Here is a 20248-nt window from a genome sequence, read left to right as displayed (position 1 = left end):
TAATTCAGATCCTGGTCACGATTAAATATAGGATGTAGGCTCATGTTCTGTGTGCAGAATTGACCAAAATGAAATTCCAAGTAACATAAACTCTTATTTCAGCCTGAAAATCAAAATTATTTAAATAGGTCATAAGATTAAGCATCATACACTGAAATATTTATGTATGTGAGCTATCTCATATAACCAGTTGCCATACCTAACCTGGCATGATGGTAATGTGATAACATGGTTTCTGTTGTGCTGTTATTTCATAACCTTTCCAGTTAACTATGGATGGTTAGGTCAGATATAGAGAAGAATGTTAATGAGGTCAAAGTCCAAGGTCATAGATTTAATTTTTTCAGTAGATAATCAACTTTTTTTCTTATAACCACTTCATTAGAAGTCTCACCAGATTCACGACATTAGTTATAACTGACAGTTGACATGTTGATTGATTTTGACCTTTCCTTGCATGTGAAGACCTTGATGGAGGAGGTTGGTATGATCATGGCAAGAGACTACCAGTACTGGAAGAAATGTAACACATGCTCCATTACCGAAAACTAGTGGTGAATCTGTTAACAGTGTTTTCGATGAAGGACAGAATTATTTAAAAGAAAGGATAGGGGAATTCTTAACAATGAAATTTGGGCATTAGTAGTAGAAGATGATATGAATATTCTTTAAGCACAACTCAAGATGTTCTTGAGTTGTGCTTAAAGAATTTTCTATGTTTAATTGTTAGTATAACAGAATTTTAGGGCTGTAACATCTCATGAACTAATAAGAATACTAAATTTAAGATATTTATTTAAGTTTACCTAGGGAATATCATAGAGTGAGGCTTAGAGCTTATATTTCATGATTCTAGTCTATACTAGTTCTTTGTGTGTCTCTATATTAAGTGTGCAGAATGTTTTGTTTTGGATGAGCAAGACTTGTTTTCTGCTAGAGGAGAATTTAAACTAATAAACGGAGGAGTTCCAGTGAACTACATATAAGAAATTCTTTGCAGATGACTCAAGCGAGGATTTAGGTTTGAGCGATTGAAGGAAAGATCGTACCATTGAAAGAATTAGGCAAATTGGTGTGGAATCTAGTTTCATAGGGAAGCTACTGAGTGCTGTTTTTGACCTAAAGATGTTTTCTAAAACAAACTTAAAACCCTTCCTTTGCTAACAGAATTTTAGGACCAAAAGTTGATTTGCAATAATGTCAAAACATATAGGTAGCAATGTTTTGAATGGAAGTTTTGGAATGAAGTTCAGTCTGAAGAAAAATCTCGGAAGTTGTCTAAATAAAGGTAATAAACTGAGTAGGAATGGAATCTGCAGGAAAAGAGCAGGTACAGAAAAAAGAGCAAATAGTTGCGGGCTGAGTACTGATTATGGCCCCTTACTTATTGAATGAGAGGACAAAGTAGAGATGGGAAAATACTGAAGGGAAGCTAAAGCAGTGGAGTATTAGAAATCAGGGGAGGAGAGGGCTTGTTTGGTGAAAGGCTGATAGAATTAAATTCATTCAGGGAGGATATGGACTGTGAAAAATCCCTAGAACATTCCAGAGAGGACTTCATAGGTTAGCAGATTGACTGGAATTTCCTGAAGCCTCAATATTTTTTTAAATGATTTAGTTTCTGGTGTAAATTTACAATTGCACTTTTTTTTTTTTTTTTTTTGCTACTTCTTAAAACATTAATGCACCACTTCATTTGATAAACTGTGGGTGCTCCTTAGATTCAGATTCAGGTATATGAGATTAAATCACTCCTGAGAAAATTTGTTTTTTTTTTTAGATCTTGCCATATTCAGAAGTTGCTGAAGTTCAAGAGACAGTGAGTAATATATGGTGCTATGTTTGAAATGTTAACATTTTAATATTTTTTCAAGATTTCAAGTTGGATTCTTAAAATGTGTGTTCACTGTATTTAATCATAGATGATTTTGTCATGAGAAGTAGCTAATATAGATTGAAAAGGTCAGTTTAAAAAAATATGTAGTTTCCCAAAATGTAAATAGATTTAATCTTTTTTTGATTACAAAAATAATACCAATGTGGCATATTTAAACAACACAAAAGATATAATGAATAAAATCCTGCTTTGTAAAGCTAATCACTGTTAATATTTTGGCGACATCTTTCCTAAGTGTGTTCATATGTGGCTATCTTACATATGAAATTTTATAAAAGCAGAGTCATACAAACTTTTAAAAAAGCTAATATAAAATGGATGTTTTTCAGTAAATAAAAACTTTAATGATTACATAACATTTCATTGGGTGAATATATTATTTAATACTCTTTTAAATAGATTATTATTTGAGATTATTATAAATGATGTGATACATATCAGTGGCCACATCTTATAGAACATTTTGGATGATCACCTTAGTATACATTCCTAGAAGTACAATCAAAAGTGGGATCAAACATGTGATTTGGTTATTTTTAAATAACTGCCTGGCTGGCCAGATTATTTTCTCTCTCTAACACTGATAAACTCTAGTTCCCAGAAAAATATTCCCTTAAAATCTCTCCTGTAAAACACAAAACTAAAATGGGCATGTGTGTATTTTGCAGACAATTACAGAAATATGAAAAAGTCGTTTAAATGTAGAGTGATAACTCCTGTTGAAAGAACAAACAGATCTCAGCTGCATTATATATCCTTTCCTGGAGTTTCTTACTCCGAGGGTCAAAGATAATACTAAATAGAGCACTCTTGAGATGTTGTATATAATCTTGCTTCTGAATTGTGGCTTCTGACAGCCAACTGCAGCAGGATTGCTTCTACAAGTACAATTGATCTTTACTGGGGGAAGAGGTACCACCTATTTGAAACTTTATTTTTAGATTGTACTCGTATTAGTGCTTGATAAACTCTTTGTTTTTGCTTAAGCTCAAAAGATGACAAGTCAAATCAGTATGTTAAGAGGGAGGTGCCATGCTAAAGGCAATAGGATCAAGCTACTGTATAGATCTCATGGGATTGTTTCTGTATTATCGGGTGGCCGTCTGTCCTGGATTGCTTAGGACTGAGGGGTTTCCCAGGACAAAGGGTGTGATTATACACTTTTACATACTCCTTTATATTTCTTAAAGATTACAAGTTTTATGCTAATTATACATGGCATGGCAAGTATTTAGAAGTACATTAAAATAAAACCACATATTTTTGGCATAAGGTTCTTTTTCTGAGAATTGTAGACTAAAATCAGTCTTATAAGATTTAGATAATGGCAGTATTTCATGCTTTTAATTAAAGTACATTGATAGTATACTAGAATGTTACTATTATTTTACTATTTGCAGCTCATACCTTCAGCCAAAATAGAGAATTTGTTTATGTGATAAATTATTGAGATGACTGTGTGGACATTGCCTAAGGGATAACGGTTAACATGATAAATTACTCAAATAGTGAAAATGTGTCTGTCATATCTTAATGTTTTTTTTCCGAATAAGCTTAGAAGTTTCTGGATTCTTTGAGATTCTAGTTGTATTTTGGCTTTCTAATAAAAGCCAAGAAGAGTGGCTAGCTTTTTTCTTTCTTTCTTTTTTAAATATCTTACAACATACTTGCGTGGAGTGTTTCCACATTAATTATTTCATATTGTCTATATTCATGTGTTATATAACAAGAAACTGCACAAATTAGACTCAAGTTCTAAAGTGTTAAGAATAAGAAGTTAATAGTGTTCTGTTTAACCATGTGCATAAGACTTCAGTGATGTAAGTTACTTGGTAAAATTAATATGTAATCGTCAATTACTTATATCCCATTTCTCATTAATATAACTTGCAAGCAAGTTATATTAATGGGAGGATGATTTCACTTGTATCTTAATATAGTGCCTTTATAGTATCCACATCCTTCTGGGAAAGGTTTCTGCAGCCATGCTTATTTTTCATTGTGTTTCTGCTTTTTTTTGGAGAGTTTCAGCTTGATTCTTGGTTCTGTTCTTTCATTATATGATTTATGGTGCCCATTCTTTTATCCTGTGTCATTTTTGCAATCTACTGTGATTAAGCCATTAGGTTATATATCTTAACTCTCACACATTATCGTAATTTATACTATTTCTTACCAGCCTGAATCTTTCTCTATACAGATGTATTTGTCCAAGTGCCTACTTGACATTTTGACTTGGTTTTCTAACAGATGTTTCAAACTTCACCTGTCCCAAACTGGGCTGCTTACATTTCTTCCTGTAAATTAGCTCTTCTTACTGTTTTTTGCATCTCAGATAATGGCAATTCCATCCTTTCAGGTGCTCAGACCTCAATACGTGACATCATTTTGATTCTTCTATCTTTCTTTTACCTTGTACTTGGTCCATTTAGAAATCCTTTTGGCTCTATCTTAAAAATATATTCAGAACTCAGCTATTTCTCATCACCCTCACTGCTACCACCTTGATTCAGGTCTCCTTCATCTCTCCCCTAGTTTATTGCGCTAACTTTTAACTGATTATACCCTTGTCCCTCTAATTTAGTCTCAACATAGCAGCCAGAGCAAACCTATTAAAACAGATTACATCACTCTTTTTCTTAGAATGAGCCAGTGGTCCCCATCTCATTCAGAATAAAACTGAAGCCCTGACTAGGTCCTATAAAGTTTTACACAATCTGGCAGCCATTTTCTTTGACTTCATCTCTTACTCTTCTCCTACTTGCATTGTGTTTCAGCCTCTTTGGCCTTTTACCTATTTTCCGAGCACTCAAAAAACTTTCTCCCATACCACTCCTCTTTATACTTGATCTCCCTCTGCCTGGAATACTCTTTCCCTTTATGTTCTTATGGTCATTTACTTCATTTTATTCAGTCATCTGTGTAGCGAAACCTTCTTAGGCAACCCTATCTAAAATTTTAACTCTTTCTTCCCTAAAATTTTGTATATCCTCATTCTCTGCTTATTTTTTCCTTAGTATTTATACTATATAATGTATAACAAATTTTTACTTCTTAATTATGTTATTGTTCATCTCCCCCACTAGAACAGAACTAACATGAAAGCAAGATTTTTGTCTGCTTTGTTTATTACTGTACCCCATGATGCCTAAAATGATACCTGTATATATATTAGGTACTCAGTAAATATTTGGATAGATGGATGGATCAATGATAGGAATAGACAGTGTCGTTTATTTTGATTATTATTCAGTGCCTCAACCTGAAAAAAATATTGGATTACTTCAATAGGATCAGGTTTATATGACACAAAAATGCTTGAGAGTCTAGGGCCATGCCATCCTGAACAAGCCCGAGCTTGTCTGATCTAGGAAGCTAAGCAGGGTCAGGCCTGGTTAGTACTTGGATGGGAGACCCAGAAAGACTGGGTGCCGTAGGCGTAAAAATAAACAAACAAATGAACAAATAAATAAATGCTTGAGGATATAACATTGAAATTCAGCATTATTGGAAGCAGATATTGAGAAGTTGCTATATATGCTAAGAAGTAAACAGGCAAAGAGTACAGCTGCACAGATGTTGACATAGTGCTGTTAATTAACAAAACTGAAGAGTATAACAGAACTATACAATGAAAGTAAACTTAATCTTTTACCCTAAATAGAAGATCAACTAAAAAATTTCCAAATGTGACTGGCCCTGTGAAATTGAATACTCCCAACCAGGTACAAATGGTTAGAACCATTGCTTTCCTCTAGGAAGTTCCTGGTAAATCTAGGGAAACTAGTAATTATCCCTATCCATACTGGAAGATGTTTTAAAGAAGATGTCTATAAAGCATTAGTAAAGTTTTCCGCAGTTGTCCCTGTCAATTTCTTAACTTCTTTTAGTTTTCCAATATTATTTATTTATTGGTGATAGATAACAAATCATCCTAAAATCAAGTGTAAAACAACAAGCATTTATTATCTTACTGTTTCTTTGAGTCAGGAATCCAAGAGCAGTTTTGCCAGTTGTCTGTGGCTCAGAATCTCTGTATGGTTTCAGCTAAGTTACTGCAGAGGAGGGCTGCTGCAGTCTTATCTGAAAGCTAGACTAGGTGGATGGGGTGGGGGTGGGCGGTGGTTGGGGAGGATCTTGGTGAGGGATGCACATCAAAGCTCACTTAGTGGTTGTCGGGCAGATATTAGTTCCTTCTCTTCATGGCTGGGAGGTGAGGGGCGAACAGAGCTGGCTTTCTCCAGGGTGATCTAAGAGAGAACAGAGACTGTAAACAAGGTGGAAGTCCTAGTTTTTTAACAATCTAATCTTGGAAGTGACGTCCCTTTTCTTCTGCCACATTCTGTTCATTAGAAGTACTTTCAGCAAGTCTAGCATACCCTCAAAGAGCGGGGGTTATACACCAAGAAGTGGGGGAATCACCGGGCCATTTTAGAGATTGCCTACTGCAAATACCTAAATCTCTCCCCACATGCTTGCTAGTTGTTCTAACATGGTAATAAGGACTTGAGCACAATTAGTTCATTGTCACTAAAGATGTATTTTTTTCGCTTATCCTGTGAAACTGAAATCATTTTATAGAAGAATGAGCTTAAATGAGCAATAACAAAAAAATGAATAGAGCAAATGCCTTTATTTATTTCTGAGCAAATACCTTTAAAAGGCATTAGAACATAATATCAAGCATTGTGAAATAACTATCACTTTAGAAAAGTAAAAAGGCTAAGAGTTTTTCCTAGGAGACAACAGAAGCGCAAAGCAAACAATTGTTACCTTTTTTGGGTTATAGTCAATTAAGAATCCCCAATTCCCTTTAAATAAGACCAAGCAATAATGTAATCAGTGGGAATTTTTTGTTTTTGTTGTTAGACTTTAGTTGTGATATGTTATCATAGTTGGTGTTTTAAATGAAGGAGAGCTGAGGATTTTGTACCTACAAGGGAGACTAAAACACTTATCCATAGATGACATTTAGTGTAATGTATGTTAGTTAAAATAGTTATTAAAGGTTAGCAATTTTTTTTTTAGTTGATTGCAAATTATTCATTTAAGAATTGGGTCTTCTAACTTCTTAAAGACCAGTAGCTCCAGATGATATGCTTGATATTTAGTAGGTTCTAAGAAAATTTTGTCCGAATAAAATTTATCGTTCTAATTAGTATTCCTCTTTGGTTTCTTTTTTTTTTTTTTTGCCGTTTGAGAAAATAATTGTTCTGCTTTGTTGATGTCTTTGTAATGCTTTTTGCTCAATGCTTGGCATATAATAAGCACTCATAAATGTTCCTTTGTAGAAGAAACAGCCTGAATTTCTATGTAGTATTAAGTGCTTTCATGGCATGCGGAACTAATATTTAAAAGTGCATGAATATAATGTATTTTTAAACCACTGAAATGTAAAGAATGAATAACTCTTGGCTGTCCCTTATATATTTCTAAATATTTTTTACCACTCCTAACCTATATCTTGAATTATAAATAAAAGTAATTTTTAACTTGAGTAATTTTCAAAACGAAATACTTGGATGATTTCATTTTTCTCTTTCTGACTTCATTTTCCAAAATAAAACAGCTATTTGATAATGCCTAAGCCAGGATCTTGTTATGTGTGGAAAAGGAAATTCCTTGTGAATTGTGATTATTAGGATTGATGTGCATGTGCTTTCAACTTATAAACTAATGCTATTTTCCTTGTCCTTTTGTTTCACTGCTGCTTCAATCCTGATGCATTTTGCTTCTTCCTGGTTTGGATTGTATTTGTTTGCTGCTCAATTACCCTGCATTAAAAGCTTCTTGGTGATAGCAAAGATGTCCTTGGGCCATCAAGTAAGTAGCTAAGGTTTGAATGACATGTTTGGAGACATGATAATATTTTAATGTGTACTTATAAAAGGCATATGTATTTCTATTTTGATTATTAAATTTTCTGCTTTTCTTTCCAAGCATTGAAATACAAAGTAAAGAAAATAAATAATCATTCAGTGCCCAATCTGTTGTCAGTGTCCATCTGAGATTGATAGTATTTGTATATTTACATCTTGATTATCTAAAGATAGATAATTCACTTAGCCAATTACCTAATCATAATTTAGGACTTCTTCATAGTATTCCTTTCTGCAGTCATCACAAAGAATAGCTCAGACTACTTTGCTGCCATGTGACAATGAGAAATGCTATTCAGTCAGAATTTTTAAGAAATTTACTGCCATGTGACAATGAGAAATGCTATTCAGTCAGAATTTTTATATGACAATTTGGTTATGAAAAAATTTTTTATTCTTTGGGGATTTTATAAGTGAAACATGTTTCAACTTAGGAATTTAGAAGATGTAATCTTTAAATTTATGTCCAAAAAATTTTTTTTATTTGACTGACACTGTGCTGCTTTGGCGGATACACAATGAATAAAACATGTGCCTTACCTTTAAGGATCATTATAGCCTAGCAAGGGAGTTAGACCCAATAATAGATAATGTCAAAGCATTGTGACAGGGACAACTTTTATATTAAAAATCATAAAATTACTGATGTGAAAAGAACTTCAGAAGTCACCCAAAAAGCATTAATTTTATAGATGCAAAGCCTGAAGCTAAGAACTGAAATATCCAGGGAGTTAGAATTGGTTACTAGTCCAGTGTGTTTTCTACTGGTTTTCAAAAATCAGAGTGAAACTGTCAGTTTGCTGAACTGACGTTTAACCAAATAATTGCAATATTACTGCATTGTGAATCAGACAAAGATTCTAACTTTACTGAAGATCAGTGTGGGAATTATATTGATTCAGAAAGTTTTAGTATTTATTTCTAAATAGTTAACTGACAGTTGCAAGTCAGTTCACAGCTTTGGGGCTCATTTCCCTCCTCCCCATTGGCTAAAGTGGGGGACTGAGCAAGAAAATGGCAAGGTTTCTTTCAGGTGTAAAATGTTCTAGAGTAGTAGCTATTTATATCTAAAACCGGTTATAATATATATGTAATTTTTTTCTGAAAAGAGAGATGATTTAAAGTGATATCCTAATTCCTTTTTTAACTGCAACAATTCATACTATTTTAAATATGTTGTTTATTGTACAGTCAGCATTATTAGAATAGTAGAAATATTTAAAGTAGAAAAAAGTATACAAATCTCAAAACATTTTTATGTTTTCTTGTTCAGCCTTACTTGTGACACCTGGCAGATATTTTCAATGGATTTTTCAGTTGTTTTAATTATTTCATATATTTAGATGTTGGTGAAGGTGAACTGATCGGCACTGCTGAATTTTACAAATGGAATTTAATTTTAATATCAGTTGAAATGGTTCTATTTTAGGAACTAGGTTTTATAAATGCAGGTCTTTAATATTTACTTGGAATAGGAATTTATTCTGGTTATGTGTTTTAAGCATGTATAAATAAAATTATACAACATATATTCAAGATGAATTTATATTTTATGTGCTCTGCCAGCTATTAAAAGGGGACTATATAATTATTTCCTAGAGACCACATATCTGTTAGAGTGAAAGTGAATTTTCTATAATACTTAAATTATTTAAGTATTTAAGAAAAGGTATACCATCTGTAAGGGGAAATTTAGAATTATTTATGACTCTAAAATAATTACTTCATTTTATCTTAGCTTTCACTTAGTTTAAGGGTATACACCAGACTTTAAGTTTGTAAACGTCTTCAGATTTTATATTGATGAGCTGAAGTCAGAAAATAAAGAACGATAGTATAGAATCATATTCTCTTCAGAAGTTTCAGCTGTTATGTTAATTATATTATTATTAATTATTCTAGCGTGATTGGTTTCTACTCTACTTAAGATAGATAATAAAGCAACATGAATAGCAAAGTAGGTTACTTTACTTCCACTACAAAGTACAACCAGGAGAGGGCACTGTAATGTTATCTTTAGTAGGTGAGGCAGTTGATTGTTTTGTCAGCAACTACACTGATATCATGCATGATTCTTTCATGAAATATCTATTCAGTCATTTAGCAAATATTTATTGACAGTTTTATGCCAAGGGATGCAGATAAAGTTACTGCCCTTTTTGAGTTTACATTTCATTAGTCCACTGTAGTACAAATGATGGACATCAAAATGACTTTAATATTGTACAATTCTGTTTTTTGTCTTTGTAGTTGTTAATGTTTGTGAATGGGGTGAGAGAAAACAAAATAGAAAAATAAGGTTTTCTGTTTTTCCTAAAGAAGTATATTATGTATTTTGCTATTTCTGCAAACCCTCTCACTTCAAGGTTATCACATCAGAAATAGTAGTACCTCAATAAGGAGTTACAAAGGGGTGACTAGAACTAAATTCACACTTTTTAGACTATTTCCTTTTTTATATAGTAAAGTTATTCAAGACATAGATAGATACCTTTATCTTACTGATGAAATACTAATGCATGCTTTCATTCTATTAGTTCTTCTCATAATGTATTTTAAGTTAGCTTTAAATGTACTAATACTATGAAAAAAATGTAGCATATGTAAATTATAAAGCATAGTCATACAGTGACTACATGTTGCACTTACCACTTAAGAACTTAAATCTTAAAAATACCTCATGTAAAAAAACAAGTGTTGGAGATAAAGGAACCCTCGTACACTGTTGGTGGGATTGCAAATTGGTACAGCCACTATGGAAAACAGTTTGGAGGTTCCTCAAAAAATTAAAACTACAACTACCTTTTGACCCAGCAATTGCACTTCTGAGTATTTATCCGAAAAAAACCAAAAACACTAAAATCTTTATAAAACACTAATTTGTAAAGATTTATGCACCCCTCTGTTTACTGCTATTGCAACAGCCAAAATATGGAAGCAACCTAAGTGCCCATCAATAGATGACTGGATAAAGAAATTAAAGTAAAGTAATCTTTACAAAACACTAATTTGTAAAGATTTATGCACCCCTCTGTTCACTGCTATCGCAACAGCCAAAATATGGAAGCAACCTAAGTGCCCATCAATAGATGACTGGATAAAGAAATTAAAGTACATGTATACAATGGAATGTTAATCAGCCATAAAAAATGAAATCTTACTATTTGCAATGACTTAGATAGAATCTAGCAGGCAGACAGAGCAAGACAAATGCCATATGATCTCACTTGTATGTAGAATCTAAGGAACAAAATAAATGAACAAATGAAACAAAAACAGACTTTCAGATACAAAGAACAAACTGGTGATTGCCAGATGGGAGAAGGGTTGAGGGTTTCGGTGAAAAAGATGAAGAAGTACAAATTAGTAGTTACAAAACAGTAACAGGGATAGGGAGTGTACAGCATAGGAAATATAGTCAGTAATATTGTAATGGCTATGTATAGAGCCAGATGAGTACTAGACTAATTGGGGGATCACTGTGTAAATTATATAAATCTCTAACCATTGTGCTGTATACCCGAAAGAACGATAAAAAAAAAAAAAAAAAACAACAGACAAAAAAACTTCATGTCCATCTATGTGCTGCTTCTCTCTTCTATTCCTGTGTTTGTCCCCCAGAGATGATGAATATTTTATATATTTTGTTTATCATTCTTTGCTTTTTTTAAAAAAATAGGATTTTTTTGGTTATTTTTAAATTACATATGTATCACTAAGGTTTGCTTGGTTTTTAATTTTATAAAAGTGGTGTCATGATATATGTCATCTTCTAGGGTTTGTTTTTTGTAGTTAACATCTTTTTTCCAAGATTCAGCCTTGTTATTGGGCATAGCTATGGACTCTTCCTTTTCAGTGCTGCATACTATTCCATTATCTGCATATAACACTGTTATCCATTTTATTTTCAATTGATGAATATTTAAATTGTTTTGTTTTTTGCTACTATGAACTGTGTTGCTATGAACATTCTTATTCTTATTTCTTGGTACACACATAGAAGAGTGTTTCTAGGTATGAAGCTAAGAGTGGACTTGTTGGACCTGTAGGGTATGCTGAAATTCAATTTTATAAGACAATTCTAAATTGTTTTCCAAAGTGCTTATATCAGGTTATATTCCACCAGCAGTGCTTAAAATGTCTCATTGATCCCTTTCTTATCTATTTGCTATTATCAGACAGTAATTATTTTTTTATTAAGTTTATTGGGGTAATATTGGTTAATACAAATATATAATTTTCAGGTGTACATTATAATTTGACATCTATATATTCTATTGTGTGATTACCACCCAAAATCTAGCTTCCTTCAGCTACCATATATTTGACCCCTTTTCCCTTGTCTACCTGTTCCCTCCTCCTCCACCCCCTACTCTCTGGTAACCACTAGTCCATTGTCCATGTCCCTGAGTCTCTGTTTGTCCTGTTCATTTGTTGCTTTTAGGTTTCTATCCCACATATAAATGATACCATGTGATTTTCAACTTTTTCAGTCAGACATTAATTTTTGTCAGTTTTACTGAGTATAAAATATTTATTTCATTATGATCTTGATTTGTATTTTTCTGATTACTAAAGAGGGTGCACCTTTGTGTGTATATTGAACATTTGCATTTCTTCTTCCATGAAATCACCATTTAAGTACCCCCCCATTTTTCATTTTGTATATTAAATTATTTTTATTGTATAATAATTGACATACAACATTATAATAGTTTCAGGTATACAACATAATGATTTGATATTTGTATATATTGCAAAATGATCACCACCGTAATTCTAGTTAACATCATCACCATACCTAGTTACAGATGATTTTTTCTTGTGATGAGAATTGTTAAGATTTACTCTCAGCAACTTTCAAATATACAGTGCAGTATTACTAACTATAGTCACCATGTTGTATATTACATCTGCATGACTTATTTTATAACTGGAAGTTTGTACCTTTTTATCTCCTTCACTCATTTTGCACTTTGCTCCCTCCCCCAACCTCTCTTTCTCTGGCAACCTCCATCTCTTTGGGCTCATTTTGTTGTTTCAAGTCTCTTTAGATTCTGCATATAAGTGTGAGCATTACACATTTGTCCTCTGTCTGAGATATTTCACTTGGCATAATGCCCTCAACTTCCATCCATGTTGTCTCAAATGTTAGGATTTCATTCTTTTTTATGGCTGAATAATATTCTACTATACGTATGTACTACATTTTTTATCTATTCATCTGCTGATGGATATTTATTTTCATATTTTGGCTATTGTAAATAATGCTGCAGTGAACCTGGGAGTACATATATATTTTTTGACTTAGTGTTTTTATTTTCTTTGGATAAATGCCCAGAAAGAGAATTGCTGGATAATATAATAGTTCTATTTTTATAAGAACTTGCATACTGTTTTCCATAGCGGTTGCACCAGTTTACATTCCCATCATCAATGCACAAGGGTTCCTTTTTCTCTACATCCTCACCAACACTTTATTTCTTGTTTTCCTAATAATAGCCATTTTAAGAGGTATAAGGTGACAACTCACTATGGTTTTGATTTGCATTTCTCAGATAGTGATGTTGAGCATCTTTTCATGTACCTGTTGGCATTCTATATATCTTTTTTTGGAGGTGGGGGGGCGGGAATATCCATTTAGATACTCTCAATTTTTAAATAGGATTGCTTGGGGTTTTTTTTGCTATTGAGTTGTGTGAGTTCTTTATGTATTTTGGCGTTTAACTGATTAACAGATGTATTAATAGAAAATATTTTTTTCTATTTCAGTAAGTTGCCTTTTTATCTTGTTGATTTCCTTCACTGTGCAGAAGCAGCATTTCAATTTAATGTAGTCCTGTTTGTTTAATTTTGCTTTTGTTGCCTTTGCCTTTGGTGTCATATCCAAAAAATCATCCCCAAGTCTGATATAAGGAGCTTACTGCTTGTTTTTTTCTAGGAGTTTTATGGTTTCAAGTCTTACATTCAAGTTTTTATTTTGAGTTAATTTTTGTGTATAGTGTAAGATAGTGGTTCAGATTCATTTTTTTGCACGTGGCTATCTAGTTTTCCCAGCACCATTTATTGTAGAGACTGTCCTTTTCCCCATTGTATATTATTGACTCCTTTGTCATAAATTAATTGACCATATATATATGGGTTTATTTCTGGGCTCTCTATTCTCTTCTGTTCTGAATGTCTGTTTTTATGCTAATACCACACAAATGTTCCCCCCCCACCCCATAGCTTTGTAGTAATACAGTTTGAAACCAAGAAACATGACTCCAACTTTATTCTTTCTCAAGATCACTTTAGCTATTCAGAGTCTTATGTGGTTCCATACAAATTTTAGGATTGTTTGTTCTGTTTTTGTAATATGCCATTGGAATTTTGGGAGAGATTACATTGATTTTGTAGATTGCTTTGGATAGTATGGACATTTTAACGATATTAACTTTTCCAGTTCATCAGGAAGAATATCTTCCCATTTATTTGTGTCTTCTTCAGTTTTTTTTTTTCATTAATGTCTTATAGTTTTCAGTGTACAGTGGTCTCCCCTTATCCACAGAGTGTATATTCCAAGACCCCCAGTGGATGCCTGAAACTGCAGATAGTACCAAACCCTATATATACTATGTTTTTTCTTGTACATGTGTACCTATGATAAGAGATTAAAAACAATAACTAATAATAAAACAGAACAATTGTAACTATACTGTAATAAAATTTATGTGAATGTGGTCTCAAAATACATTATTGTATTGTACATACAGTATGGATATACTGGACAAAGGGATGATTCATGTCCCAGGTGGGACAGAGTGGGACAGCATAAGATTTCATCATACTACTCAAAACAACATGCAATTTAAAATTGTTTATTTCTAGAATTTTCCATTTAATATTTTCAGATCTCAGTTGACCAGGTTGGGAGTGAGGGAGCCACTGTACACATCTTTCACCTCCTTTGTTAAATTATTCCTTGGTATTTTATTCTTTTTGAAGCATCTCCTCATTTTTATATTGCATTGTCGTTTTTTTTTTTGTAATTGATTTATGAGGTTTTTTTTTTTAAACATTCTGGATTCTAACCTTTTATTATATGTGTTACAAGAATCTTCTGTCTTGTGTCTTTATTTCCAGTTTCTTTGTGGTATCTTTTGGTTAAATTCTTAATTTTTTTTATGTGGTAGAATGTATCAATTCTGTCTTTTATGGTTAGTGCTTTGTTTTGTCTTTGTAAAGGAATCATTTCTTACCCCAAGTTTATAAAGATATTCTCTTATATTTTCTTCTAAAAGTTTTCAAGTTTTGTTTTTTACATTTTTGTCTTTAATTTTCATAAAACTATTCTTTGTGGTAATAGAGTAGGGACTTACTTTTCTAATACAGATAACCAGTTTTCCTAGTATCAATAATTTCATAGTCTTTTCTTTCTCTACCTATCATATATCTAGGCTTCACATAATCATGGGTTTGTTTCTAAGAGCTTTCTGTTGTGTTTAGTTTTTTTGTCTCTCTCTACATCAGCAATGTACATTTTTAATTTCAATAATAATTTATAAGAATTAAATGGATCTTGGATTTGGTGACTGAAGGAGCCACCATATACTTTATAAAACTTCATTTCATAAAAATATGAACGTTGTTGATTGATTCATTCAACAAAATTCTGTGGAACACCTTTAGTATTCCAGACCCATACCAGGACTCAAAGACTTATGAGAAAATAAGGCAGACAAAACTTTATGCTCTTACGAAATTTATGGATTAGTGGAGAAGACCGACAATAAACAAATAAAAGATATTATTTCAGATAGTGATAAGAGCTATAATAAAGTGATAGAGTACAACTGTGGTGGAGTGGGCAGTGGCCAAAAAAATTAAAATAACCGATAAATTGTACTATATTAAATTAACTTATTTATCAGAAGGCATCATGAAGGGCTTTTCTGAAGAGATGGCATTTGAACACAAACAACAAATAATGATAGGGGTTAATAATGAGAAGATCTGGGGTAGGGGTGTTTCAGATAGAGGGAGCAATAGATATAAAGGCCCACAGACTGTAGCAAGATGGTATGTTTTGAGGAATACCAAGAAGGCCATTATGGCTGGAGCAAAGTGAGTAAAGAGGAAAGTGGTAGAGAATAAGGTTGGAAAGATAAGTGGAGGCCAGACATTGTTGAATCTTTAAGCCGTGGAATTTATTGCAAGTATAACAAAGAGCCATTGAAGATATTACTACATGATGCAAATCTGATTTATGATTTATAAAGATTGCTTGGCTTCCATATAGAGAATGAACTCTACACAAGCAAGGAGCAAGATGGTAAGTCTGGAGACTGGGTAGAAAACTGCTGCCATGATCCAATGGAAGGGTAATGGTGGCTTGTAACAGAGTAGTAGTTGTGAAAGTGGGAGAAGTAGAAGGACTCCAAATAAATTGTGAATGTAGACTATAAAGATCTCAGAGATAAATTGAATGTGAAGTGTGAAAGAAAGAGAAAAATTGAAGAAGCATCTAAGGTTTTTGGCCTGAGAAAGTAGAGGGGAATAGTGATTCGACTTACTGAGATGGAAGAGAGAGAGGTTTGGGAGATAGGCAGAATCAAGAATTATGTTCTCGATAAATTCGAGCTGCCTATTAAATAATAGAGGTGATTATAAGGTAGGCAATTGGATATGTGAGTTTGAGTTTAGAAGGAGATATAAATTTAGGAGTCATCAGTATATAGATTTTTTTTATGGTCTTGATGGAAAAATAAATCTTTTATGTCTTTACTTGGATGAGAAAGAGTTTTTGAATTTTTACTTTGAGATTTAAGGAGTTAAAACAAAATTTTGAAGACTTTAGCACAATAGAAAACATGTTAAAGCAATTTATTTAAAAGATATAGTGATAAAAATGTGAACATGAAGTTCTGGTTACGTTAAAAATTAAGTCAAGAGTGAAGATAGAATCATTTTCACTCAAAATACAACAAGTTTTTGTAGGCTGAAAGCACAGAAACAAAATGAAAGGATGTGGCGATTCTACTAGGGCACTTTGGGCTTGCTCACAATTTGCCTTGTTCCTTCAAGGAGTATTTTTCTCTTTTCTCTCTCTCCTCTCTGGAATTGGGCATTGCCTTTCTCTGTTAGTAGCTTTGTCAAACGGGTGAACTGTAGCCTTAAACACTATTTAAATTGATTATCGGGGCAGTAAGCTTTTAAGAGCCAGACTTTGGAACTAAATAGTCCTGAGTTAGAATCTTACTTATATTACTTAATCTTAGGCAAGGCAATCTCTGAATTTCAAGTTTCCCCATCTCTAAAACAGGAATTATACCTAACTATCCATGAAAATTAGAAATTAGAGTAGAAATTCTAGTGAATGTAAAATATTTTATACTGCTACTAATTTATATTTTTTCTGATCACTAATGAGGTTGAGTATCTTTTCACATGTTTATCGACCATCGTATTTCTTCTGTGAAATGATTTTGTCATTTGCTTATTGTTCTATTGACAAATATAGAGTTAATAGGCACAGTAAACTTTGGAGTACTTTTTATCCTCAGTTGAATATATATTTTTATTTTTATAGTGTCTACAGCTTGTATAATTTTACTCATGCATACTTGTCAATTCCTTTTGGATTGATAGAAAACTCAAATTAAAAGAAAATAAAACTATGCAAATATATTACAGTATTGAGTTGGTAATAAAATGAACATAACCATTGAGGTGATTTCTATCATGATTCTGTTCTATGTTATTAATATACCATCTTGTAAATCTAGGACTGAAGTACTAATTCTTTTTCTTATCTTTCCTTGAGTTGTGGTAGCAAACAGTGACGAATCTCAACTTCTGACACCAGGAAAGATGAGTCAGCGCCAAGGGAAAGAAGCTTATCCAACGCCAACCAGAGATTTGTATCAGCCGTCTTTTAGTCCAGCAAGTCCTCATAGCCAGGGTAAGAAGTTGTTTAATGTGTGGGTTTTTTTATTTGTTTGTTTTTTAGGAGAGAATGACATTTTAGGTCCATCATTAACTTTTTTCTTTTGAACTGTTTAGTGGTATATGGTTTTTTGTTTGTCTTGTTTGGTCATCCATAATATTCTTGAAATGAGTAAATTTTCCCTTAGAGTCTTTTAATTCCTCTTATATTCTCCAACATTCTCAGTTAGTTCTATCATTCTTCAAATTTAGTGATTCTCAAACTTTTTGGTCTCAGGACTCCTTTACACTAGTAAAAATGATTAAACACCCAAAGCGCTTTTGTTTATATGAATTAACCTGTTGGTATTTACTTACTGTAAATTAAAACTAAGAAATTTTTAATTGTTTATTATTAATTCATTTAATATTACAGTAACAAACCCATTACATGTGAATATGAATAACATATTTTTATGAGAAATAACTAATTCCTTCCCCCTCCCCCCCAAAAAAAATGAGCGAGAAGAGTGGTATTTTTTTCCCCTCAGGATCCCTCAACTGGCACTATTAATATATCGGGCTGAATAATCTTTCCCTGTGTTGGCTGTCCTGTTTTGTAGGATGTTTTGCAGCATCCCTGGCTTCTACCCACTTGATGTCAGTAGCACTTTCCCCAGTTATGACAACCAGAAATATCTCTAGACATTGCCAGATGTCCCTTGAGGGACAAAAATCATCTTTGGTTTGAGAGCTACTGTGTTACAGTTTTTGCAAATCTCTTTACTGTCTAGCTTTAAAAAAGACATCTAGATTTTCATATCTGCTTCTGCAGTCTATTGTGATGTGATGATTTGATTGAAGTAGTATATCAAGTACTATATGGCCTCATTTATGTGTCGTCAGAAAAGAGAAGATTACCTATTTGTGGATATTCTTCTTTCATACTACACCAAAATTTGACAAATGGTAGTTTCTTAAATGTTGGTTACAATATGGAATCTGAAACCATATCAATAAACTTTTCAGACTACTGAATTCAAATTCATTCATCTAAAACTTTGAATGGCTCTTTACTCATACGTGATTTTGAAACATTATTCATAAGTCATTTGGAAAATCATTGCTTACTGAGTTATGCAGTTCTACCAACTGTTGATACATTTTCAAATATAATACAAAGAAGTGCTGTATAAATACTTCTCATTTTGTCACACAGAATATTAAGACCACGTGTACTCAGGATTTAAGATTGATAATTTTTACTGCTTCCTCAAGGACATTTATTAGTGAAACCAACCTTTTACTTCAGGTTCATGGCAGTGAAGAAGTCAATGACTACTACTACGATTTGGTGCTTCTGGCTTGATTTGTGCTAAGGTGCCAGCAGTTTTACCCAACATTGCTTTTGTACTGTCAGTGGAAATGTCAACTCAGTGAAAAAGTATGAGGAAATAGTTTTAACCTTGCAGACCCTCTAAAAGAGTCTTGGGGATTCCTGGAATCATTGATCTCACTTCCTAACTCTTAATTGATAAGTTTTGTATATTGGATTCTACTTTTTAGTTAAAGTGTATTTAATCAAGTGCTTTGAACTCTGTGTGATACTACTGATAGCTGTGGTGGAAAGACTTCTTTTAAAATCAAGAACTTAAATTTGGTGTTCAAAAGCTAATATACATATACTTAAGTTATCAAGTATTTTTAAAACTTAATTTTTGAGCCTTATACTGTCTATATGTAATTAATCAGGTTTTGGTGTTAATTTATAAATTATCCTTGAAATTAGGTTTTAGTTACTCAAAATGAGTAACTATATGTAATTAATCAGGTTTTGGTGTTAATTTATAAATTATCCTTGAAATTAGGTTTTAGTTACTCAAAATGAGTATTAACTAGTAAATAGTTACATGATCATTTTCTACTTTATTTCAGTAGAAAATGTTTTTTCTAATTGTGTTACATGGAAACATTTTTATATAACATTTTTGGAACTGGGAAAACTATATAAATATAAAAATAAGTACTATGTTAACATTTATTGCTTAGTTGTTGAATACAGTTTTGGAAAGTTAACATTTTTGTTGCCAAAATGCTTTTTTAAAGCCTGAAAATGGATATATGGTACACTCTGGTATAAGTATCATTAGGATGAAATTCAGAAAGGATGCAGATTACCTGACTTTCCATTCTGTGCACCATAATTTTAACTGAAATACATATGGTTCATCTGGTTCATGTATCTGTGCACTAGAATATTCAGAGGAATTCTTTAACTCAGAACTTAATGAAACAACAGAAGAGTTAGTTACTAATAATTTACCCTCATTTGTATCTATCAAGAACATTTTTAGGCAAGCAGGGAATTTGAGAGAATAGTACAATGAACACTAATATACCCATTATGTAGATTTAAGAAATTATTAACCTTTTGTTATATGTTTCATTTATTTAAGCATGGGGCTGGAATACTCAGAGTAAATTATAGACCTCATGATGTTGTGTCCCAGAATACTAAGTGCATCTCTAAAAATTAGAACATTTTTTATATGACCATAAAACCTTT

General features: G+C 32.5%; 1 protein-coding gene across 9 annotated transcripts in view; it reads left to right on the top strand.

Moving 5' to 3' along the window:
- The window catches only part of OSBPL8 (oxysterol binding protein like 8), a 146241-nt gene that overhangs the window by 48671 nt on the left and 77322 nt on the right, over positions 1–20248 (top strand). For 2 of the 9 annotated variants that reach the window (XM_039838883.1, XM_039838884.1), the window contains exons 3-5: positions 1781–1819; positions 7684–7720; positions 17582–17719. In XM_039838883.1, the coding sequence (XP_039694817.1) occupies positions 1781–1819; positions 7684–7720; positions 17582–17719 (214 nt within the window). The remainder of the gene's footprint in view (positions 1–1780; positions 1820–7683; positions 7721–17581; positions 17720–20248) is intronic. The other 7 variants (XM_039838887.1, XM_039838886.1, XM_039838885.1 and 4 more) reach the window with 6 other exon arrangements.

The sequence above is a fragment of the Pteropus medius genome, unplaced genomic scaffold (genome assembly GCF_902729225.1).
Source record: "Pteropus medius unplaced genomic scaffold, Ma_sr-lr_union100, whole genome shotgun sequence".
In the NCBI taxonomy this organism is placed as follows: Eukaryota; Metazoa; Chordata; class Mammalia; order Chiroptera; family Pteropodidae; genus Pteropus; species Pteropus medius.
This window is presented reverse-complemented; position numbering and strand designations above follow the sequence as displayed.